This window comes from Hylobates moloch, unplaced genomic scaffold, assembly GCF_009828535.3.
Source record: "Hylobates moloch isolate HMO894 unplaced genomic scaffold, HMol_V3 SCAFFOLD_8, whole genome shotgun sequence".
NCBI classification, from domain to species: Eukaryota; Metazoa; Chordata; class Mammalia; order Primates; family Hylobatidae; genus Hylobates; species Hylobates moloch.
Genome location: NW_026652283.1, coordinates 46,931,555 through 46,956,400, shown reverse-complemented (window position 1 = coordinate 46,956,400; position 24,846 = coordinate 46,931,555). Strand labels below are relative to the sequence as shown.

Here is a 24,846-nt window from a genome sequence, read left to right as displayed (position 1 = left end):
TCATCCACCTGCCTCAGCCTCCCAAAGTGCTGGGATTACAGGCATAAGCCACCGTACCTGGCCTCATTCTTTAATATATTTCTGATAACTAAATTTTTATAAGTGATTTTTCTTTTTAAAGTATTGTATATGTTATCCCACTTTGTTTTTATGTAGAGAATATGTCTGTCCGTAAAATTTGGTGGAAGACAAATTTCATTCCTCATTTTTTTTTTTTTTTTTTTGGAGACAGAGTTTCACTCTTATTGCCCAAGCTGGAGTGCAATGGCGTGATCTCGGCTCACTGCAACCTCTGCCTCCCGGGTTCAAGCGGTTCTCCTGCATCAGCCGCCAGAGTAGCTGGGATTACAGGCGTGCACCACCACACCTGGCTAATTTTTTGTATTTTTAGTAGGAACGGGGTTTCACCGTGTTAGCCAGCCTGGTCTCTAACTCCTGATCTCTTAGGTGATCCACCTGCCTCGGCCTCCCCAAAGTGCTGGGATTACAGGCATGAACCATTGCGTCCAGCTGCATTCCTCATTTTTTTTTTTAATTAAATTTATTCCAAGCTCCCACTGGCCTGGTTACATTAAAAATATTTAATCTCTGTTATCATTCCTACCTCCTATGCAGACTGACACTTGGATCATGTAAGAATGTCATCCTGAAGTAGTGCCAGAAAATTAGAGGAGCACAAGGTCCTTTGTGCCTCCCTCTTGACTGCTGTCCTTGGGTGCTCCTCTGCCTAATCATTGGGTCTTGCCATCTGGCTATTTTAGAAAATTCCAAGGTGTCCTTCACAGTAATCTCTTCACTGGCTACCAACAGATGCTGCATCTTAAAACCTCATTCTCCATCCAGGATGCCCTGTGCATGGGGCACCGTTTTCTGTCACCCCATTTTCTACTTCAGCCAGGCTGTAGACAAGCTTCTGCTTTCTTCCAGGACCAAGGTGTCAGCTTCAAAGTCGTTTTTTTCCTGTCCTTCTCTCTCAGGGGCTTCCCAGCTTAATCCTTCTGTTTTAGACTGAAACACAAACTCTCTGCCTCTTAAAGTATGGTAGTTGGGCTGTAAAACCAATTAGATCTTTAGAAAGGACACTATATAATACATATTTTTTCCCTTACTTGCTGGGGTAGGGCTAGGAAAAGATATGCTAACACCAGCTATTTTTTCTGTCTCGTATTTCTTAAGAGTACTTTGATGTAATCTATGGAAGTAGTATTTTCTTTTTCTTTTTCTTTTTTTTTTTTTTTTTTAGAAGAGATTGCTGGGCCAAAGAGAGATGGGTCCAAGACCATGCCAAAAAATATGTATATATAGTATCCTTTCTAAAAATCTAATTGGTTTTACAACCCAATTACCACACTAACAGAACCAGAACTGGATGTTAGGTCTTTGAATGTTTTGCCTCAGATTTTTCCTGTAGAATTTATTGCATTTATTTGTGATCAGTAAATTATTCAGTAACATTAAATGTGAATTAACATATTTACTAAAGTTATTTGAGGTTTTTGAAAATGGTTTTTAAAATCTAATCAGCTCCTGGCATTGTTAATAGGTTTGTAAGGACTCAGAACTAGATAAGTCTTTGAAATGGACTTTTAGGAGATTGGAAAAGCTGCCTAAGTTAGAAGGTAGGCACCATCATAAATGGAGGGTGGAGCAAAAGCACTTTTTCGTTTTCTTTTTTTTTTTTTTATTAGGAAAGTGTTAGGAAATGAGTTCCTAACATTGTGTGTGGCAGAAAGAGAGGCTCAGTTTAAAGAGGTTGGTGGTTAAAAGAAAATGGGGATTCAAGAGAAAATGTGGTGCATTCATTCATTTCACACCTTTATTTCTTTGTTAAAGAGAAGGTCAGTTTCTTTAAGGATAGAAAACTTTGGGTGATAAGAATGCTTAGAGGAGGGCATCTGGATATTTTGATGACGGACGTGATGGTGTGGGGGAGGGGGTTTGTTACTAAATCAGTTGTATTAAGTTCACATATTATCTATTTTCCAGTTTCGCTAAGAATAAAAAATGAAATCCAAGTTAACTAAAGGGCAATTCTTGCTGGGAAAGACTGTGAAATCTGTCTAACAGAACTTTAAAATTAGGTATGATGCCAAGTTATCTTGTATACTTGGGGAGATACAGGATGATCCTGGAATTGTGAAGATTTTGTTAAAAGCAGCCCACCAGCAAATATTTACTGACAATTGAATATCTATGTGCATGTGCTGTTTTAATAATTGGCAACATAGCCACGAACAGGACAGACCCCTTTCATTACAGCAGCTTACATTTTACTGGGGAGACAGACATAAACAACTACAAATATAAAATAGGCCTGGCATGGTGGCTCATGCCTGTAATCCCAGCACTTTGGGAGGCCAAGGCGGGCGGATCACCTGAGGCCAGGAGTTCAAGACCAGCTTGACCAACATGGTGAAACCCTGTCTGTACTAAAAATACAAAAATTAGCTGGGTGTGGCGGCGTGTGCCTGTAGTCCCAGCTACCCTGGAGGCAGAGGTGAGAGAATTGCTTGAACCCTGGAGATGGAGGTTGCAGTGAGCTGAGATTGTGCCATTGCATTCCAGCCTAGGTGACAGAGCGAGACTCCGTCTCAAAAAAACCCCAACCAACCAACCAACCAAACAAACAAAAATATAAAATAATGGATTTTAGCTAAGTGCTATGAAGATGATAAAACAAGGTAAAGTGTAGAGAGTGACTGAGGACTGCCTTAGTTGGGACAGTTAGGATAGTCCTCCCTGACGGGATGGTGTTGATGATGAAACTTGAATGATAGGAGCCTTGCTTGGTGGGTAATGATGAATGAAGGTGCTTTCCACTCCACCCTAGTTTTAGACTATTGGCCATCTGAAAGGAACAAATGAGGTAGAATGCTGGTTTACCTCATTTTACATCTAAAATACTAGCACATTTTAAGATATATGATTTTCTTTTTCCTTTTCTTTTCTTTCTTTTTTTTTTTTTTTTTTTTGAGACGGAGTCTCGCTCTGTCGCCCACACTGGAGGGCAGTGGTGCAATCTCAGCTCACTACAGCCTCCACACCCTGGTTTCAAGCAATTCTCCTGCCTTAGCCTCCCTAGTAGCTGGGATTACAGGCATGCACTACCACACCTGGCTAATTTTTGTATTTTTAGTAGAAATGGGGTTTCACTATGTTGGCCAGGCTGGTCTCGAACTCCTGACTGCAGGTGATCCACCTGCCTTGGCCTCCCAAAGTGCTGGGATTACAGGCATGAGCCACCGTGCCCGGCCTAGATACTATGATTTTCTTGGTAATGAAGTTCACTCATATTAATTACTCAGATTGCCACCCTAAATTTCTTGTGGCCTGCTTAAATGCAAAAATAGATCTTGAAGTTTTTAGTTAAAATATTAAACTCAATTCAGTAGGTCACACGGGAAGTGCGTCCTCAGGCTTAGTGGAGATTGCAAATGTGACACCATGCTCATCTAACTAATGTTTTCAGAAACAAATGTCCCACTGTGAGTGCGAGTATGTGTGTGCTTGTGGTGGCACATCCTCCAGAAAAGAAAAGTGAAAAGTGAAGGGCCTAATTTCAAGTAGCCCTCTATGTTTCTGCCTTTTTCCAGAAAAGATCAGTTCATCTTGATAGTAGTTGAAAGAAAAGTAATCAAGAGACTAATTTTGGGAAATCTTTGCCCACTCTGTGGGACTAGGAAAAACAAGAGGTGTCTAGACTCTAGAAGTTTAGTTGACTCAGACATACCTACTTTGTCCAGTCAGAGTTTGCATGGATACTGACACTGGTGTCTTTCCTCTGGCAGATGGCTCAATCACAAAGGAGTGAGACAGAAACGCCTGAATGTCTGGCTGGGAATTAAGAATGAGGATGCTGATGAGTAAGTTCTCTCTATACCTTTCTGTCAGAGGGCTTTGTTATCAATATAAGACATGCGCCTTGTTTATACATGGTAAATATTGGTTGTCATTGTCACTTGAGGACATTGAATCTAGAACTTTGTCTTTTGAATTGAATTGCCTGAAGGTACCCTATAGGCACTGGAGTTTGGAGACCTGCCTCTGAACTCAAAATCTGGATGTGTAAGGTACTTTGAGTATAGCTACTCAAAATCTGGATGTAAAAGCACTTGTATTCAAATGTTCATATTTCAGCTTATTGGATGAAACATGAATTCTGTGCTTTATGCACCGTAGCAAGTAATGAAGTTAACACCCAAATAATTGCAATTTTGCTTTGTCATTTGTGGTTTAAAGATTTAGAAGAGTGTTTTATTTATGAATTTGCTTTTAGATAGAAGTAACTTGTTAGAATAATATATTAATATTTAATTTTTAGGAACTATTTTATCAATGAGGAAGATGAAAACCTGCCCCATTATGATGAGAAAACCTGGTTTGTTGAGGATATCAATCGAGTACAAGCAGAAGACTTGCTTTATGGGAAACCTGATGGTGCATTCTTAATTCGTGAGAGTAGCAAAAAAGGATGCTATGCTTGCTCTGTGGTGTAAGTCTTCTCTGGGGATATAACCTTTTGAAATCTTTTGCATTAATTAATATAAAATCAACCCCTCATAAAATTCAGATGAAATTAGTTAATGTACAGTAACGAGGACCCATGGCTCGGACCATAACTATTAGTACAAAAAAACCCAGCTTTGGCCGGGCGCGGTGGCTCAAGCCTGTAATCCCAGCACTTTGGGAGGCCGAGGCGGGCGGATCACGAGGTCAGGAGATCGAGACCATCCTGGCTAACACGGTGAAACCCCGTCTCTACTAAAAATACAAAAAAATTAGCCGGGCATGTTGGCGGACGCCTGTAGTCCCAGCTACTCGGGAGGCTGAGGCAGGAGAATGGCGTGAACCCGGGAGGCGGAGCTTGCAGTGAGCCGAGATGCGCCACTGCACTCCAGCCTGGGGGACAGAGCAAGACTCCGTCTCAAAAAAAAAAAAAAAAACCCAGCTTTATGAGGAATGATATCTGAAATTATCTTGCAGTTTTAGTTTACATGGTAAGTAGATTAGGCCCTGCAGTATTGCTGTTGGATTTCAGGTGTCTGTGAAAGGTAATGTGAGATCTTAAATTGAAAAACAAAAAATCACTTAATTGTTTAGTAGTATCCTATATGCCTAGTATGGTCTCCAGTGTCAGATTAGGAAAGGCTTAACTGTTTTTACTTCAGAAGGAAAACTCTATCTAAAATTTTAAATTACATATTATTCTGTTGATGTAGTGATAGGAAATGTGGATGTGTTTTCCATGAGATAATCGTGACTTTTTTGAGAAAAGCCTATTTTCCTTTTAATGGAAAATGAAATTTTGGGGATAACTAACTGTGCTTCAGTCAGGTTTTTGTCTGAGTGTGGAATATATTCTTTAAGAAGGCAAACATCTTTGACAAAAGCCACACTTAGAAAAGAGTTATGATGGTGCCAGATATACTGGGTTCAGCTCCTGGCTCCACTGCTTGCTAGCTGGGTAACCTTGGGTAAATTACTTAATCTTTCTTTGCCCAGTTTCCTTATCTGTAAAATAAGGATAATATATACTTTAGGGTTTTTGTGAGGATTAAATGAGTTAATCTATATAATACAATATGCTTTTAACAGTGCAGAGACATAAGAAGTAAATGTCACCTACTAGTATGATGATGATGCTACTGATGGATGTGGCAGAAGGCAAACAAAGTGACAAAATGATTGTGCCCTTAGAGGGCAAGGTGGAGAAGATAGACGAAAGGCATTCATATTAACAGACTGCTCAGTGCTTTATGTGATCATCTTGTTCATAGCGCTCTACTGTCATGGAGTCAGAGTTTGAATCCAAGTTTACCTGGTTTCAAAACCCACATTTTTCTATTGCACCAGGCTTTTTTCATTTCACCAAATATCCAAGATGAATAGAACCACTGTGGAATAAGTATCATTAGTAGGCTGTGCACACATGGACGCGTTAATTTTAGTGGAGAAAGAGCGGATTGGGAGGTTTTGTGGAAAACGTATCTGAGATGGACCTCAAAAAGATGAATGGGATGTCTTACGGGCGGAAAATGGGGGAGGAGTTGAAAAGTGCATTGGATTACTGTTATCCAAAGATAGAACTACTTGCAACATTTCATTTCTCCTTGACTTGGGCTGTTCAAGTTATCTGAGTGGAAAAATGGGCGAGAATCGTTCTTGTAAGACTTAGGATCTTCTAAGAATAATAAAAAGAAGGAAGGCAGTAAGCCCAGTCACTCACTGTCACTCAGGTTATTGGGTGGCAGCCTGTAGGTTCAGGACTTGGCTGGAGTCCTTACATAAACTGATTAATGAAAACTACCCTTGGCTGGGCTCAGTGGCTCACACCTGTAATCCCAGCATTTTAATAGGCTAAGGCAGGAGGATTCCTTGAGCCCAGGAGTTCACAACCAGCCTGGGCAACATAGCAAGACCCCATTTCTACTAAAAAAAGTAGCTGGGCATGTGGCTCACACCTGTAGTCCCGGCTACTTGGGAAGCTGTGGTGGGAGGATCACTTGAGCCCTGGAGTTCGAGGCTGCAGTGAGCTGTAATCAAGCCACTGTACCCTAGCTTTGGTGATAGAGCGAGACTCTGTCTAAAAAAAAAAAGAAAGAAATAAACCCTTGCATTTGTGGTTGTTTTAATACCCATATCTGTGGCCAAGTCTGTAGGGAATGGGGGAACGCAATTTTACAAGCTTTGCCTGGTTAACAAAAAACACTTATTTGCATAACAATTGTTCTCAGACTTCTGGCCATTTAGTGTCCCTTTATCTATTGTTACCTACCTTAACATTTCTTCTGTGGTTTGTCATTGCAGGGCCGATGGGGAAGTGAAGCACTGTGTGATCTACAGTACTGCTCGGGGCTATGGCTTTGCAGAGCCCTACAACCTGTACAGCTCTCTGAAGGAGCTAGTGCTCCATTACCAGCAGACATCCTTGGTTCAGCACAACGACTCCCTCAACGTCAGGCTTGCCTACCCTGTTCATGCACAGATGCCCTCGCTTTGCAGATAAAGAGGAAGTGGGAAGAAAGGTGGTTCTCTGGCATTTTTTTCTACAGTTTTTATTAGACTACGATGAGGGCATTCTTTCTACATAGACTGCTTGTTTTGCACAAGAAGTGATTTTGTGAATGTGGAGAGGCTGAGCAGCAGCCGGCCGGGATGGGGGCATTAGAGGCCTGAGGTTCTCTAGGACTCAGCCATGCCGCTGCACTGACATACTAAGCTGGAAGCAGATGTTTTTTTTGAAAGTCTGTTTCATTGGGGTTTTTGTTTTGTTTAGCCAGGCACCCTCAACAGAATATTAGGCTTGATGGTTATAGCGTGTGGGGTTGTATTTGGAAGCCTCTGAAGAGGCCATGTCTTTTTTAAATCTAACTCTTGAGAGTGCAGCAGGGGTATGGCTCTGCTGGGAGTTCTGTTTTGCTTTGGCAGTCTCTCTTCCCCCCACGAAGAAGGCTGTTTTGGCTTTGTGATAGAATGGGATTTGATGAAAAAGACAACCAAAGGAAAATGGGGAGGCTTGGGATTTCATTTAAATAATCTAAGCCGAGATGATAAAAAAACCTTCAACTGAAGGTACTTTGTTTCTTACCAACATAATTTAGGCTTCAGCATCTCACCAGCCCCTCCCTCTAAAGAAGTATTATGTTCAGAAGCCAACAAAACAATGTTTGTTGCCAGACCAATGTTTGATGGGAAAACGTGGCACTTGGAGTTGAATGTATACTTCTGTACCAAAACTTGAACATAAAAAGACTAGAATTTGTGAGTTTTAGCAAACACTAAAATTGGTCAGTGTAACCCCTTCTGTCTTTCCTGCCTGTTTCTCTGAGATGAGGAATAGCATTCTTTTTGTGGGGATGGTGAGCTTTGAATCATAAACTGAAGTTGGTGCTTGTATGGTGTTTCCTTAGCCTAAAGAATGATCTGTTGTTTGAAACCTTTGTAACTTGTTTGTATGAGTAAAGAAAAAGTGCAATCCAGTGCTTTTAGATGGCTTGATATACCAAATAACAATATAGAACAACATTATTATATGTGCTTCCCCAAGTTTAAAGGCCCTGCAGAAATAGTAAACATGGTTTAATTTCCCTTCATCTCCCCCTCCTTTGCTGGATGGGGTTTTGGGAGCTATAGGTTGCTAAGGAGGGGAGTCAGATTGTGGTCAGGGGCCTCAGTAAATCACAGACCCAGGGGCCCTGTGGTCCAGGGTGAGAGTCATACCACATTACACATGTGCTTCCATACAGTGGTTTCTGAAGCTTTTGCAGGGAGAGAAGATGGCTTAGTGTTTAGACTGTTAGTAGAAGCCATTTGGAAGCTTTTCTCTTTGCCTTTTTTTGTGATCCTGCCATTAAGGCTATGTGCAGTCTGCCCTCATGCTCCAGTGGCCTTGATTTTAGGCCAGGAATCTTCTGCTCCATGTGGCTTAAGCGTTCCAGCTGAGTGAAGCTAGGCAAATGGAGTGGGGGCAGGCATCTATTCCTGCCCCCATCATGCCCCACACCCATCAGTCAACACTCATTTGACAAATAGAGTCCAGCTGCCTCTGAGCCAATCCTGGAACCATAATAGGCTCAGAGTGAGTCAGCTGTTTGAACCCAAAGCTGTGCAGTCAGGCATCCTGGCTGAGCTAGAGAAGCCAGTACCTGCATCTTGGTTTATAAGGCTTACAGCTAGGAAAGCTCTAGTTTTGGGGGTGAAAGAAAAATATTACTTTACCTGAGCACTTATTTCCGTGACAGGGTCTAAAATATGGACCATGATGTAGACATAGATTTATAATTTTGGAAAAACCTCCAATTACTAGTGATGAGGATAGGAAGGGAAGTGCTTATCTTTGGCTTTTTCTTGGTTACACTGCAGTTTCAGGATTGGGTGAGACAGAGACAAATGAACCCCCCTCTAAAGTCACTTAACTAATAGCCAGCACATCCCTTCCCCAAACTGTCGATTGAATGAAATCTTAACTGAAAGTTTTACCGAATAATACCAAGCTAATTGCTGCTGGGCACACCTGGATGGCTTTGCACCTGGTGTTGAACCTGCCGAAGCAGGTGGATGTTCAAGATTATGTGCAAGGAATCCCTCCCATCTGGTACTAAAATTTCAGTGTGTTCTGAGTGTCTTTTAAGCCAAAGTGGAAATACAGATACATACCTGTAGTATTCAGTAATGTGTCTGCTCCTTGTTGGGCAGACACCGAGGGTGTGCAGGGAGAGACCAAGTACCATCTTTATCTACACTCGGGCTGGCTTGTGGAGAAGGGCTGCTTTTTTTCAGTCCTACATTCCTTCATTTTTTTTTCTTTTGTTTTTCGTTCTTGAATTCATTGTTTTGTGGGATCTAAGACCCAGGGGTCATTTGAGAGGTTTGACAGTATCTTTTCTGACCAGTTGCCACATGACTTGCTTGACCCTGAGCCAGTGGAAATGGCATGGAGACCAGTCTACTACCCACTGGGCCTGGTGTGTAGAGGGGGAGAGGGTAGCAAGGTGCTTCTCTACGCCCATGGCTTGGGAGCAGGTCTTGGCCTCCTTCATGAGAGTCTAGTGCCATGTCCTGTCCCATGATCTGGACCCTGGGACTGTCTTGGCATCTTAAATGCAGTTTCAATGAGGCAGAGGGCAAAGAGAGACCAAGATCAGAGGGGTTCATTATACCCCTGGCTAGAGAACCCAGCTACTGACATGAAAGCAGCTTGGGGCTGGCTGGACACAGGTACTAGGCCCATCGTTTCCAAGTGAAGCTTTCATCACAGAACAGTGCTGTCTCCACCTGGCCTTAGATGGCACGCCATGATTCAGGCCTGGATAGGCTGCCTGTGTCCTTACCACTGATCTGGCCAAGAATGAGGCCCTCCCAACACTTTCACTCCCTCTCCAAGCCTTGATGGGACCTCCACTTATTTAGGCCTCATGTGCTTTGAAGAAGCTTTGAGAACCAATGTGGTGTCTTCCACGAGTCTCCTCTTTTTTGCTGCAAGGAGTCAGCCCCATGTGTTCTCTTAAACTGAGAATTGCACCTGGGCAATTCCTGTTTTCTAAGGTGGTCTCTGCTGCTAGTTAAGAACCAGAGTAGGCCTCTGTGAGGCTTCAGTGGCCTCAGAAACCAGAGGGTCCAGATAGGGGGCCTGCTTGGGCCCTCTGCTGCCAACTGCTCAACCCTGCTTTAGCTCCAGCCACTTGTGGCAAACAACCTCATTCCTTACAAATTCCAGCATGTGACTTTGGTGCCGTTACTTGTGAAAAATCTATTCTGTTGTCTTTGATGTGTCCAAGAAAATTCGTGTAGTTTACGTAAAAATATCTGACTCACAAGAAAGCCAACTGTATGTCTTGTGATGGGACAGTTCATAATGTAGTTCCTAGACCACTTTGCAAATTGTTCTTGTCACCAGATGTGTTCAGACATTGCTGTGCAATTGTTGGGGAGGGTAGGGGGAAAGGCGAGAGGAGATACTTATTGGTCTTTTTGCTTAATACCTTCCCCAAGAGGGGACAGTCTGGCCAACTTGCTCCAGTAATGCAATAAAGACATTGCAATAAGGTATTTTTTTGTCTTCATGCTATGAAGGGGTGGGCTGGGGGCAGAGTGGGGGTCAAGAGAGAAGAGTACTCAGGTGTTGAACAGCCCTTGAAACTTCCAAACCTTCTCTCCAGTAAGCACCAAAAAACTAGTACTGGGGCTGAACTGGGGCAGCCAGAGGCTCTTTTCTTCCTAGGGGAGGACATTGACTCCAACTAGGCATGATGCCGGAGTCCTGTCCACCGAACACAGACACAGGAAGTCTCAGATACTGACTCTGAGAAAATTAAAACAATGCCATTTTTTCCACACCTCACTGCCCACTCCTGACTAATAAGCTGTTTATTGGTTCTCATGTTTCTGCCTAGAATGAAAAGTGTTTCCACATTCTACTCTAGGGGAGGGGCAAAGGGGCCCAGCTTTATAATCTATCCTTTTATTGCCCCAGGCCCTTGTCATCTCCTGCGAAGGCACACTGTTGAGGTTCCTGTATTCTGGGAACGTAATGAGCCAACATGTGATAACCTCTTGTTGCATAGGATATTGCAGCGCTCATCCATGTCTCAGGCCCCACCCATGTGTACTCAATTACAAATAAGTCAGATTGGGCAGGGAACAGAATGTTGTTCTAAGTGACCTTGCCTATGTCTTTCCTCCCCACTACATTTTAGCTACACAGCATCCCAAGACCACTTCCAGGAACTATGGATTTCTCCTAATCCCAGAGTTGTTCGCACTTCTGTGTTTAGGATGCTCAAATTCCTAGCTCCTTCCCAGTTCTTTCTTCTGAACTGTACCTGCTGGCTGGATGTTTCCACTGGGCTCCTGGGTGTCTCACCAACACTTCAAACTTGTTTACTTGGGGCTGGGCGTGGTGGCTCACGCCTGTAATCCCAGCACTTTGGGAGGCCGAGGCAGGCGGATCACCTGAGGTCAGGAGTTCGAGAACAGCCTGGCCAACATGGTGAGACCCTGTCTCTACTAAAAATACAAAAATTAGCTGGGCGTGGTAGCATGCATCTGTAATCCCAGCTACCCGGAAGGCTGAGGCATAAGAATTGCTTGAACCTGGGATGCAGGGGTTGTAGTCAGCCGAGGCCGCGCCACTGCACTCCAGCCTGGGCAACAGAGGGAGACTCCATCTCAAAAAAACAAACTTGTTTACTTGGCAGAAAAAGTATGATTGGCTATGAATTCACTCACCTTCCTACCACCAAACCTACAACCTTATCTGTATCTACATAATTATTCTCCCTCCCATCTGTTAAATTACAATAGTCCCCTCCAACTAAAGCCAGTCCTTCCACAGGTATTTTGGAATCTATTTTCTTCCACCTCAGGAATCTCCCAAGATTAAGATCAATTCTTTCTTTACTTCAAGTGGATCATTTCCATTGACATTTAAACATGGTTGGTTGTTTCTCATTCTACTCCCCTAATCCCTACTCAATCATCCCATATACCGTTATCTCTTTTCTCCTCTTCAAAGCCAAGCCTCTGGAAAGAGCTGTCTTAAATTTCCTTATTTCCCCATCTCAAGTATTTCAGTACTGGTTCCACCACTGTTTGAAACTGCTTTCTTGATGCCTTCAATAACCATCACTGTTAACTCTCCTCTCCATGGAAAGCTCCTTCAGGGACTCTATTACAACTCATTAATCTAATATTCTTCTGACATCTGACCGTTCTTTTACGTCTCCTGGATTCCTTCAAGTTCTCACTTAACGCCATTTTACCTGGCAGTTTTATCCACAGCCATGAATCCACCTACCATCTCTAGGCTGATTACATCTGTTTATTTCACTTGCCCAGACCTCTACTGGAAGCTACTTAATATTTAGCGTATGGAATGCAGCACTGAACTACTTATCTCTGGTTTTCTTCCTTGTTTCTTATTTCGGTGAATGGAAATACAATTCATCTGGTTATGTAAGTCAAAAATGTAGTCAGTCATCATCCTTGATAGCCCTCTGCTTCATACCTAAAGTCCTTCACCACGTATCAATCAAAACACCACCTCTGACTTCACTGCTTCACTACCATCTGCACCCTTGATCCTGGAAGGCCCCCCTTCTTCCATTCTTGTCCCCCTCAGATCCATTCTCATTATAGCAACCAGTCATTTTTTCAAAATACAAATCTGAACCTGTGTAAAGCATTAAATAAGTCTCCATTGATCTTAGGGTGAATTACAAAATTAGATGGTCTGGCTTCTTTCTCCCTGATTCAGGATCTCATTCCCCACCTTCAACTTTTCACTGACTCTATCCCCTCAGCTAGTGCCAGTATCTCGGGACTTCTTCCTCATTCTGCATATGTTCCCTGGACAGTCCTCATCTCCTGTGGCTTTCATTGCCCTCTACTTCCTGATGGCTCCCAAATCTAGATGTCCAGCTTCCCACCCTTTCCTTCCTTACCTCCTCACTGTTGCTGTTCTAGTTCAGACCACCAAAATGGGTCACTACATCATCCTCTGTGGTACGCTCACTCCACTCCAGCCTCTCTATACTGCAGCCAGTGATCTCCCTAAAACAAATGATAATACCACTTCCCCGAAGTTACCTTTTAGAAACTCTTCACTACCCTCAGGATAATCCCACCAGTTTCTCAAGGGGAACACCACTGACACTTGGGGCAGTTGCCCAATGTGGTACAGGATGTTTAGCATCTCTGTGCTTCCTCCTCCCATCCCCATTTCCAACCCTCTAGGAGGGCAGTTCCCAACATCCTTTTCACCTGTGGTGCGGTGCGGTGCTTCTGACCAGATCCCTACATGCACGGGGCACTTGCTCCCTCAGTCATGCCCCTGCCATTCTCCAGCTCACAACCTGTGATCTGTCTGCCCAGGTCCCGGTACCTTAGCCCAGGGTCCGCTGTGAATGAATGAAGCAGAGAGGACTAGAAGGCTGAGGGGCTAAATAGGTGCACAAATGGGCTCTGCCACTGTGGATACAGTGCGCCCTCTGGTGGCCAAAGCCTTCGCAGGCAATGGCCCAGTGGCATTTTCGTCTCCAGGCCTCCTAACACAGACCTAGGCACTGGATTGTGGGACGATCAGTGCAACCAGTGCAAGACAGTTTCTGAAGTCCATCACTATGGAGACAAAGCCTTGGTACTCTACCAAGCCCCACTGCCTGCCCTGTGATGCCACCTCCTGACTCCCCTGGCACTGGTCCCACTTATGTCCTCCCCCTTCCTCCCACATTACCATCAAATGAAGTTCTACTCAATGCGGGCTGCACACACGATGTCTATCCACCTCCAGTGCTGAGGCCTCTACCTGCAACAGCCCAGGAAGAGCTCACTGGCTACAATCATGAAGGGCTTATTACTAAATACGACTGGCAGCTGTCTGTTTTCATCTCACCCTTACCTTGGCATTTATCAAGTTAACTTCTCCGTCCATTTTAAAACTCCTCCCATAGACTTTATGACTCTTCTGGTTGCTGCTTCTGTCTTCTATCTCAAACACACCCAAAGTTAAAACTCTTTGCCTCCTCTCACTTCTTCCCCTCCTCATTTCCTGGCTGAGGCAATCCAAGTTAGGAGAGACATGTGAGTTCTGGAGTCCAAGGGAGACCTACGTTCTAACCCCAGTTCTACCCAAGCTGCATTACCATGGGCATCGATCTGAGTACCCTTATCATCTATGAAGGAATTTTAGTTGCTACATGGCATTTTCTGGTTCCCCATCACCTTCACAAAGTCAAACCTCCTGGAAGGACATTAGACATGACCCTTGCCTCACTTGCCAGACCCATTTCTATTTTGAATTATCTTTGGTTCCTTGAATATGCCATGCCAGGTATACTGTATATGCTAAACGTTGCTTGGACAGCCTTTCTTAAGCCAACCTCCACTCTTCCACACCCAGCAAACTACTACCTATCATCTATTCTTCATGTTTGAGCTCAAATATCAAAGCCTTTGGGAAGTCAAGCTGGGTTAGGTGGCCCTCCCCTGATGGTGGAAACTGTTTTATTCACCACTATATTCCCAGCAGCAACACAGGACCTAATTACATGTGGGTTGACTGAAGGAAAACAAGCAAGCAAAAGACATAAAGATGGTTTCCAGGAGCATATATTACACAGGTGTGAGTGCAAGAAATGGCAAACAACTGCTATGTTTGCTTTAAAAGCTCATCTGGAACCAATGCCAAATCCCGATGCTTTTGATGGCCCCCTGGTTCTTGGCCCCTCCAGAGGCTGGGCTCAGACTTCTGGGTGAGGGGGCAGCCTCGGCATGGAACGTCCTGCCTTCTGTCACCTGAGGCATCAGGCACTTGGGTGATGCTCAGGGCTGGATCCTCTTTCACTGCTTGTGCACACTCAGACTCCCATAGCCAGCCCTGGCTGGGATCCTCATAAGGTGGATGGGCCAGTCTGGGGACACTAGGTGGCTGTGTCTTCCCCTGCTCCCTGGGAGACAGGTTCTTAGGGTGGGCTGGAGTTGTGGTTTCCAAATCCTGGAGGTTGGCTAGCCCACCTGCTATGGTTGCCTTTCTGCTTGGGGATGCCCTGTCTGAGCCCTCAATAAGGGATTTCCAGGACCACATGCCCAGCTTCCCAGAGGTGGAGCTGGGAGGAGAGCAACTGCTGGTGGGGGTGAGTCCTGAAGTGCTGGGAGAAAGTGCTGTTAGTGCCTGGGTGTGGAGGTGCTGGGCCTTCCAGCAACCTTCAGGACGGATGGGGTCTGTGGCTCCAGACCTACCCAGGTTGGGGCCTGGTGAGGAGGAGCTGGCAGCCTCCTCAACGGCTTGTGGGCTCCCGAGCCTCCTGTGGGGACCACTGGGACTTTCCATTCTGGGAGGCCCCAGTGTGATCCCTGTCAATAGGCTTGGGACCACTGGGCCCGGGCTCCTAGGGTCTCTGGACGGGAAAGGATCCTCTTCCCCACTCTCCCCTCCTCCTTTGGGGGCCACACTCTGGCTCACTTCTGGGTGAGGTGCCAAGTTCAGCTCCTGTGCACCCTGGCTGTTCTCAGGCCCCTCCTCGGTGTCGTCCTCTGAGGAGTCCACCTCACGAATGGCTTCTTGCTTCTGCAGTGACTCCCGTCGTTCGGCTCGGTCCTGCCGGAGGGTGCCTAGGGCCCGTGAGGGAGCAGGCTGCAGCACCCCCTTCCCTGGCAGGGCCCCCTTGCCAGACAGCACACCCCTGGCTCCAACTACCTCCAGAGGGCTCACTTCCCTGGGCGGCAGTTCCTTCTTTAGTTCAGAGTGGGGCAGGTCAAGGCTGTGCTTGCGAGAAGTGGCTAGCTTCTTCTCGGAAGCGGCAAGTGCTGCTGCCAGTTTCTCAGCCGACTGCACCCTCTTGAGTAGTGGTGAACGGGGTGGCTCCGCACTCTTGGGCCGCGAGAGTTGCCTGCCCAGGGGAGGTGACAAGTGAAGCTTTGTGGGAAAGGCCTGGGCTACATGGCCAGACAGGGGCGATGGGGACCGCTGAGGTGAAGCTGCTGGGGGTGGGGGAGAAGGGGTGTGGGCCAGTGGTGACAGTGGGATGCTGCCTGCTGACTTGCGCCGTGGAGAGCGGTACTGGCGTTGGAGCTTGGGTGCCAGACCGTGGAGGGAGCTGGGCCGTGTGTGCCCAGAGCCGGCTGGGGAACTGGGCACGCTGGAGCTGGGGGAGCTGCTCTGTGATGAATTCCCTCCCACTTTGTACAGAGACAGACAGACAGACAGACAAAAGCAGAGCAGTGTTAGCTGTTAGAAGTGACTCAAGGGCAAGACAGCGCTTAGCCCTGTTACATCCCAGAAACCAAGCTACCCCCTTCCCCATCAATTAATTCCTTCCCAAGACTACAGGATCTTTCAGGGGGTGGGCTAAATGAGAGATTCAGAGTGGGATCTGTGAGAAGCACAGGGCCTAGGAACTTTCCTATTTCCCAGGGGTTGTCACTGATATGCAGGGAGCCCTTCGTACCTGAATGCACAGCATCGGGGGTTACCCGGTAGCCTTGAGTGGGAGATCGGGGGGAAAGGCTGTGGCTGTGTGTGGGAGAGCCTGGCCCACTCTCCCCTGATGACAAGGAGCGGTTAAGGGAAGAAAGGCTGCGGCTGGTGTGGAGCAGGGATGCCTGCTTGGTGATCTTGCGGAACAGGGAGCTCCTTTTTCTGCTGTGGGGATAAGGGTCAAAGGCTGAGTCAGTGCAGTGAGCACAGCACACACTGGACCCCCCAGGGCCAAGGCACCCACCACGTACCAGCACTCATGTGGCTCAGAGAAAACCCTCTGGACTGCACCTGGCTCACCTTTCTTGCCCATCCTTGCCGCGGCTCCTCTTGCTCCTTCGGGCCATCTTGGCCTTGTAGCTGCCCTTCCGAGCTGGCCCCACTTTAATGGATGTATTCTCCAGGGGAGTTGTTGAAATGGCCACCTTGTTTCCACTCTGGGGAGCAGAGCATGAGGCCTAGGCTAAGCTGGAGCCATATTCTTGCCCCTCCCCTCCCCCAATCCTTCCCTCCTGGCATGGCTATACCACAGCTCCAGCTTTTGCCCCTGCACTAACACATCTAAACCACAGGCCTATATTATTGTCTTCGCAGATGAGGTAATGGCTCCCATTGGAGCCCCAGAGTGGTTTGGGGTAAGAAGGTAGAAAACAGGCTAACCAGTCCCATTCTGCAGCCCTACCCACAGCTCAGAAGGATCCCTGGGCCTTGGGGAGGGTACTGCCTTGTGGAGAAAACTCTCTGTTGTGCCACATTCAAGTTCTGTATGTACCTACATCTTTTTTTTTGTTAAGACAGAGTCTCACTGTCACCTAGGCTGGAGTACAGTAGTGCGATCTCAGCTCACTGCAACCTCTGCCTCCTGGGTTCAAGCACTTCTGCCTCAGCCTCCCAAGTAGCTGGGATTACAGGCATGTGCTACCACACTCAGCTAATTTTTTTTTTTTTTTGGAAACAGAGTCTCGCTGTGTCTCCCAAGCTGGAGTGCAGTGGTGTGATCTCAGCTCACTGCAAACTCTGCCTTCCGGGTTCAAGCGATTCTCCTTCCTCAGCCTCCCGAGTAGCTGGGATTACAAGTGCCTACCACCACGCTTGGCTAATTTTTGTATTTTTAGTGGAGACAGAGTTTTGCCATGTTGGGCAGGCTGGTCTCAAACTCCTGACCACAGGTGATCCACCCGCCTCGGCCTCCCAAAGTGCTGGGATTATAGGCGTGAGCCACCACACCCGGGCATTTGTGTTTTTTTTGTATTTTTAGTAGAGGCAGGGTTTCACCATGTTGGCTAGGCTGGTCTCGAACTTCTGGTCTCAAGTGATCCACCTGCCTCAGCCTCCCAAAGTGTTGGGATTACAGGCATGAGCCACTGCGCCCGTCCTGTGTCTACCAACATCCATACTCGGTGTAGATGTGTGTGCACCCAACTCACCCACTCCCCTAAGTGCCATCACAGACTCACAGGCTGAGGTCATTCAGGGACCATGTGGGCAGCACGCCCAGCACTAACCTTCAGGATGAGCTCCACCACCTCTGTGTGCACCAGGCCATGCACAGGTTCCCCATTGACATGGGTGATGAGGTCACCTTGACGAAGCCCTGCCTCGCCGGCTGGACCTCCATCCTCCACGTGCTGCCCCAGGAAGAGAACAGTACTCAGACTGGAGCCTGAACACGAAGTATGGTTCTGGACATTAAGCTGTGAGCCCCTTCACCACCACCCTTTGATCCCCGAGCAGGGACAGATGGGCTTCACAAAGGGGAAGCTGGAAGGATGATGAAGCAGGGAGACAGCAGGTCTGGATGGTCAGACATACCCACACCATATGGTGCACGGTGTAGACATCGGAGTCACCCATGTAGACGCGAATGGCCCGCAGGGTGAAGCCATACTTCTTGCCAGCTCGGTGGATGATGATGGGAGGCCTTGTGCTGCCAAGGGCTGGCAAGAAGTCCCTGCTTGGAGAAGAGTCCCGGGATGATGGGTTGGACGACTGAGAATGTGGGGACATGGGGCTGGCCAACGGGGAGCAGGTGTGGTGTTCTGGAGAAGGAGAAGCCAGGACTTAGTGGGTCAGAGGGCCTTGGCCTGGCCCCCGGTCCAGTCTGTTGATGTCAGCACAACTCTAGTCACAGACAGAGCCTGAGCCCCGGTCCATTTTCCCCACAGCCCCTGACCTGTGAAGCCCTCTCCCGTGTCCAGACCCCAAGAGACAGTGGTGGTGACGAGAAATGGCAGCTAGCTAGCATTTATGTATCAAGGACTATATAAGGTTGTCATACATATTTAAATGTCACAACCTATGAGCTGGCCACTATTATATCCACATTTTTGGATGAGAAACTTGAGGCTTAGAGGAGTTAAGCAACTTGCTCAAAGTCAAGAGTCCGTTAGTGATGGAGCCAGGATTTGAGTGTGAGCTCTCTGCCCCAAAGCCTGCACTTGTGACATGGTGCTGTCCTGCCTTCTGGCACATGTATACACAACCCCAGACACCAATACACACCTTGAGAGACCACAATCTCTCAGATCCCTGCTACACACACACACACACACACACCGCTGCCACGTGCAGAACCCTGCTAAGGCCTAGAGATTCCAAGGCCCTTCCTGTGAGTTTTATCCCAGCTCCCCAGGGGCCTCACCCGAAGGAATGAGGAGTGAGAGGGCTGTGGCTGAGGCGGACTTGATCACTTTGTTGACAGGGCGAGCGGTGCGCTTCTCTGTTGAGTCCCCAGAGAGCAGCCGGTGGCGGGCCCTACGCACAGCCAGGTCACTGATGGCCTTGGCTGTGGCTCCCTCAGCCAGCTGTGGGGTCCCACGGCCTCGGGTCTCCATAGCTGTAGGCCCAAGTGAGCAGTGAGACCCGTGATGCCGCTGAGCCTCCCCACCCTGCAGTATCCTCCAGCTTAGGTCCTTTGGCTGCCCACTGGGCCATACCTGGACTGGAACCACTGCTCCGGCCAACAGCTTCCTCATCCAGCTTCGGCCGCTGCTCCCCCGAGCGTTCAGTGACAGGCCCAGATACCCCCTCTCCAGAGGAGGGTGTCAGGACCCATATACCCTCCTGTGGTTGCCTCCTGAGGGTGCTGCTGGCCTCCTCAGGGCCCTCTGGGAACCGAGGTGCATCCAGGAGGCCTGAGCAGCGGCGTCGCACTGTCATTGGAGGGCTTGAATCACTCTCTGTGTGGGACGACTCAGACACTGACAGCCGCTTCCGTAATCTATGAGACACAAGGCCTGGGGTGAGATGACCCAGGTGGTCCCCCTCCTCCTGCCAGGTCTCCTTAGGGGCACACAAGGGTTATAGTAACAGAACTTTCCTCCGCAGACATTCCTCCAGGAGCCACTCTTGTGAATGCCCCCTCCCTGCCTCCTGCACTCCTCCCTGGCATCGGAATCTCTCCCATGATCTGTGACAATGCAGGGATGGCTGTGTCGCCCACCCTGGGTGAACTCTGGGTGCTCACATCTCAGGGGAACCAATCACCCAGCTCCAGTCTCGGCCTTTGAGCCCTGCCAGGCCATCTGAGCGGTCCTCCTTCTCCTCACTCAGGCTGCGCTTGGTCGGGGGTGGTGTCCGGCGCTCCTCGAGCAGTGAGAGCCGCTCCATGCTGCTGTACACCTGTGGGCACAGGGGATGTGCTGGGGATGGGCTCTGGCAGCCGTACCTCCCAAGTGGCATAAAGCATCCTTGGCATTGGAAACCTAGGAATTTGAACCAGTCGGCTCCATCCCTCCTCCACACACCCCTGCTGAATATTTGGGGAAGCAGTTATTCCACTGATCTGACCTGGCATCTCATGTCAGGGACTGCAGTGGTTCTAGAAGCACCTATATATAGCTATATGTAGCCCCAGCCCTTGGCTCCTCTTTTTCTAGAGGTGGCCCCAACCCCAACTCCCTGAGCCTGCCCCAGGTGTGCCCTTTGACAGGCCCTCTTCTTCTGATTCTCCATCCTGTTCTGCCCATTCTGGGCCTCCTCAGTCACACCTTGCTGAACCTTGGAGAGCAGGAAGAGAACTGGCGGATCTCAAGGCAGCCATCCTCACTCACTTCTTCCTCATCCTCCGAGTCCATGTGGTGGTATCGCTCTGAGCGGGCTGGGCCAGACATAAAGGACACTTCCCTTCAGAGCCCTGCTGGTGGCCTCCTTGTGACCCCATTAGATTTCAGCAGAGCCCTGGGAAGTTGCTCCCAATGCAAGTTCAGTGTGCACAGGTGTTTCTAGGCAAACAGGTAGGACCCATACTCCACCCCACCCATTGGTGGCCTTACTGTCAAAATAGCTAGTATCGTCCTCTGACTCCAACTGAGGAATAAATTCAGCCTTCTGGCGGAGAAGTCCTGTCCAGTCCAGACCAGTAAAGAATGGGTGCTGCTTCACCTCATAGGCACTGCCTGTGGACAGGGAGGGCATGGGCAAGGGGGTAGGATGAGCCACATGGAGTCCAGGTCAGCAAATCTAGTAAGAAGCCAGACCTTCAGAAGCTATACCTAGGGGATCAGCTCAAGCATCTTCCCTTTTCTGCCTACAGAGAGCAGGGCACAGTTTCAGGATCCAGAGGGGCTGCCCATAACTGAAGCCTGAACCTCCAGGGTACATGACTCAGCCTCCCTTACCCCTTTTCCAAGTAGCGAGAAAAGTTATCGGGGCCTGCCCTACCTGTGCCCAGTCTCTCCAGAGGGTTCTGGTGGAGCAGTTTGGAGGTGAGGTCCTGGGCGTCTGGGGGCAGTGCATCATCACCCTCAGGCCACACAATCTCGTCTGAAGTCATCAGGGGTGAGAGGGAAAGGAGAAATTGTGGGTAGAGTGGAAAGATGCAGAAGAGGGTCCCGGAACAGGGAAAGAAAAGAAGGCAAAAAGGACCCAGCCCGGAGCCCCTGAAAGCCTTGCCTGGGACCCCAGTCCTTAAATTCTATAGGTTCCTAGACCATAGCTTGATCTTTGATCCACAGCAGGCACTGCAAAGCTGTAGCTCACCCTGCTTTTATACTCCACAAAACATACACAGACATACCCCTCACACTTATGGGATGTGCACATACAGACAGGAACACCCAGGTGTATATGGGAGACACGTGAAGACCCAGGGGACACAGTGTGCACATGTATATACATGCAGAAACACAGAGACACCCACCCCCAAAGCAGCAGACATCACAAACTCACATGGTGAGTTCAGAACAAGAGCTCACAGGCCTCACGAGCTGCCTGCAAATATCATATTTGTGGATCCAGACTCTGTTTCCCCACTGGGCCAGGGGGATAGTACCTACCACTGATCACTTGCCCAAAGAGCTCCTCCGGAGTATCTCCAAAAAAAGGGACGCAGCCCACCAGGAACTCATACAGGATAATGCCCATGGCCCACCAGTCCACTGGCTTCCCATAGCCCTGGCGCAGGATCACCTCAGGCGCAATGTATTCTGGGGTCCCGCATACCTGGGCACAGAAAAGCCAGGCTGGCTCAGCCTCCTGAGGCTGCTGACTGGCATGACAGCCGAAGATGGGGGATGCTCCCACCTTGAGCAGAAGAGTATCTGAATGAAGACTCAGCCCACCTTAGTTAATGAACAAGATCAACAGAAGCCCCAGGAAACAAGAGTCAGAACTGTCAGTAGGTATTTCCTAATTAACAAAAATGTCTCATTCTAGCCCGGAACTACCATCCCTTAAGCCCTCAACACCCACCTCTGGCATCTGATCCCACAATTGGCCTCTGCACTGCAGCCTCTAACAAAACAGACCGTTATCAGTCACGTAACTACTACAGGGACTGGTGAACAGTCACAACCTGAAATGTCAAACCAGGGAACATCCAGAGGCTGCCTCTCAGGACACTGGGCCACAGCCCAATGGAAATTCAGAGCTGTGTTCCAAGAACCTCAGGCTCCAGGAGAGTCTTGTCCTTGATTCAGGCTGGGAGATTCAGGACTGATCTCATATGAAACTCTGTGCTAACAATTACATGACCTATTTTCCCCAAACCCTGAGGAGGAAGATGACTTTGGATTTTATATCCATATGATTCTCATGGCTCATCCTGTTTTCCAAATATGCTACCTATCTCAATGCCTCTCTGGAACCCAAAGGTAGAAAAGATAGGGGTTCCCAATCTTAACATCTAGCTACAAGGTAGGCATATGGCCCCAAAGCCTTATTCTAGGGCCTGGAATCTATGTATGTGTACACAAATGTAGAGATGGGGTCTCACTATGTTGCCCAGGCTGGCCTCAAGCGATCCTCCTGCCTCAGCCTCCCAGAGGGTTGGGATTACGGGCATAAGACACTGCGCCAGGACAAGGGCCTAGAATTTAACCCCCAATGTATCAACTACCCTTCCTTACCTGCTTGTCCAGGAATTCCCGGGCATCCTTTTCAATATGACCCTCATACAAGTTCGTTGTCAGACTCATGAGGCCAATTTTGGACAGTCCAAAGTCCGTGAGCTTGATGTGCCCCATGGATGTAATTAGGAGGCTAGGAGACCGGAGGAATAAAATTAAGAAGTTATTCCTGGTTTTCTGAGAGTACTGATTTTAGTATTTGCCCAGTTTCCCCACTCAGGCTTCCACGGGGTTACTGTGAGACATAAGCTGGGTAGCTTCAGCGGCGAGGACAGGCAGGTGTGGAAATGTAAATCGCTCTGGCTGTGTGAGTGCTGCATTCTGCACAAGCAACGAACCTGCCTTTTGCCCATTCCCACAACTCCACTTCTGTGTATTGCCCTAACTGTATCCTATATTGGGGGCAGGAGTCATTCAGCTGAGGAACAGAGTTTCTTCTACAGAGCTGAGATCAGCCTCATCCTAAGGCAGCTGCTAGAGCCACTCCTAGTCCCCTCTCCCAATCTGAGTGGCCCAGGGAGAGGGGCAGGGGGCACACATCATTTTGTTCCATGTCCATGGCTGGTCTTGGGAAGAGGGTTAGTTGGGAGAAACTAGAACTAAGATCCCTTTATATACTCTGCCTGAGCCACTCATTTTGTGCTGAAGGCTTTACCCTGCCACCCTTTTATTCTAATGATTCCCCAAATAGTACCTCTGGCTCTGACTTCCTTTTTGAGCTCCAGGCCTACCCAACTGCCCATGTGTCTTACAGGCTCCACAAACTCAACCTGTCCAAAACAAAGTCATGCCTCCCAACTGGTTCCCCTCCTCAGTGAAAAACAGTAATTTCAGTTATCTGTTGAGCTCTATGCTAAGTGCTTTAAAAATATTCTGGCCCCTGAAATGTTTTCTAGAGTAACACATCAAAGGTAGGGGTAATTATTCCCTATTTTAGAAAGGAGGAACGTGAGAGTCAGGGAAATTTTAATTAATAGACTCAAACTCAGACTTAATAAGCAGAAGAGTGGCCATTTGAATTCAGGTCTGTCTTATGTCAAAGCCACTTTCTCCCACAGAGGTTTATCACCCTGCACCAGTCCCAAGCTGGAAATCTGGAACACATCCCAGCTTCTTCTGTTCCCTCACTTCCTTTCCTACCCCCACCCCAGCCTGATCCTCTTTCCTTTCTACTTCCCCACGCTACCCCTCTTCTTTCTATTCTAACTCCCTGTTCTGCTGCAGGCATTGCTGTCTTTGCCCTGGTCTCAGTATCTCTTTGGCAGTGGTCTCAGTGTCTCTTTTCATCAGCAGAGTGAGCTTTCTAAACCTAAACCATAATCTGGGCATGCCATTCTATCGTATCTTTGGTTAGCAGACCCTTCCAAGACTCTCTAGGCCCCTTTAAAGTAAAACCCAAATATAACAAAAGGGCCCTTGATGAACTAGTTCCTGCCTCTCTCTCTAGCCTTTTCTCTTACTACTCTCTCACCATCTAAGCTGTCGCCATATTGTACTATTTGTAGTTCCTGAACAAGTGCTGTTCTCTCGCACCTGTGTGCCTCTGCACATTCTGCTCTCCTGCTTTAGAAAGCAGGTCTTCCTTTTTCCACTTGACTAATACCCTCTGAGAAGAAGCCTATATACATATATTTCTGTCTCCCACTGTAGACTTAAGTTTTACATGCCAGGGACTACATTTAAAAACCCACAATATAGTGCTGGCACAGAGTAGATGTCAGTAAACGTCAGGACACTTGTTTAGCCATCTACTAGATGTGCTTATTCTTTTGTTCTTGCTTGGCTTCTTCAGTGGGGCTCCTCAGTGACTCTTTCATGTCACCGAAGCTTTATAGTGTTCCAGCCAGACCCTGAGGCAATGATCTGCATCTGGGGTGGTCGGGGGGCTAGAGAACTAGGCCCAGATGGACACACACAGGAGCATGTTTTCCCAGTAGCCATCTAGATAGATTTAGAGCTACTGTGCTTGCCAACATTTTATCTAGAGACCCAAGAGGGAGACCCTGGACAAGGGACACAGATTGT

General features: G+C 47.8%; 2 protein-coding genes across 12 annotated transcripts in view; one reads left to right on the top strand and one right to left on the bottom strand.

The window, feature by feature from the left end:
• PIK3R3 (phosphoinositide-3-kinase regulatory subunit 3) overlaps positions 1–10,548 on the top strand; it is a 133,341-nt gene extending 122,793 nt beyond the window's left edge. For 6 of the 7 annotated variants that reach the window (XM_058443342.1, XM_032160706.2, XM_032160708.2 and 3 more), the window contains 3 exons: positions 3,789–3,863; positions 4,322–4,492; positions 6,808–10,548. In XM_058443342.1, the coding sequence (XP_058299325.1) occupies positions 3,789–3,863; positions 4,322–4,492; positions 6,808–7,006 (445 nt within the window). In that variant the 3' untranslated portion in view covers positions 7,007–10,548. The remainder of the gene's footprint in view (positions 1–3,788; positions 3,864–4,321; positions 4,493–6,807) is intronic. The other variant, XM_058443344.1, reaches the window with a different exon arrangement.
• Positions 10,549–14,589: 4,041 nt separating this feature from the next.
• Positions 14,590–24,846, bottom strand: part of MAST2 (microtubule associated serine/threonine kinase 2) — a 244,291-nt gene continuing 234,034 nt past the window's right edge. For 3 of the 5 annotated variants that reach the window (XM_032160691.2, XM_032160693.2, XM_032160695.2), the window contains 13 exons: positions 22,822–22,954; positions 21,751–21,916; positions 21,137–21,238; positions 20,749–20,871; positions 20,464–20,573; positions 19,941–20,095; positions 19,411–19,694; positions 19,116–19,310; positions 18,287–18,513; positions 17,980–18,102; positions 16,775–16,911; positions 16,446–16,639; positions 14,590–16,176 (listed from right to left, as the gene is read on the bottom strand). In XM_032160691.2, coding sequence (XP_032016582.1) covers positions 14,648–16,176; positions 16,446–16,639; positions 16,775–16,911; positions 17,980–18,102; positions 18,287–18,513; positions 19,116–19,310; positions 19,411–19,694; positions 19,941–20,095; positions 20,464–20,573; positions 20,749–20,871; positions 21,137–21,238; positions 21,751–21,916; positions 22,822–22,954 — 3,478 coding nt within the window. In that variant the 3' untranslated portion in view covers positions 14,590–14,647. The remainder of the gene's footprint in view (positions 16,177–16,445; positions 16,640–16,774; positions 16,912–17,979; positions 18,103–18,286; positions 18,514–19,115; positions 19,311–19,410; positions 19,695–19,940; positions 20,096–20,463; positions 20,574–20,748; positions 20,872–21,136; positions 21,239–21,750; positions 21,917–22,821; positions 22,955–24,846) is intronic. The other 2 variants (XM_058443331.1, XM_032160694.2) reach the window with 1 other exon arrangement.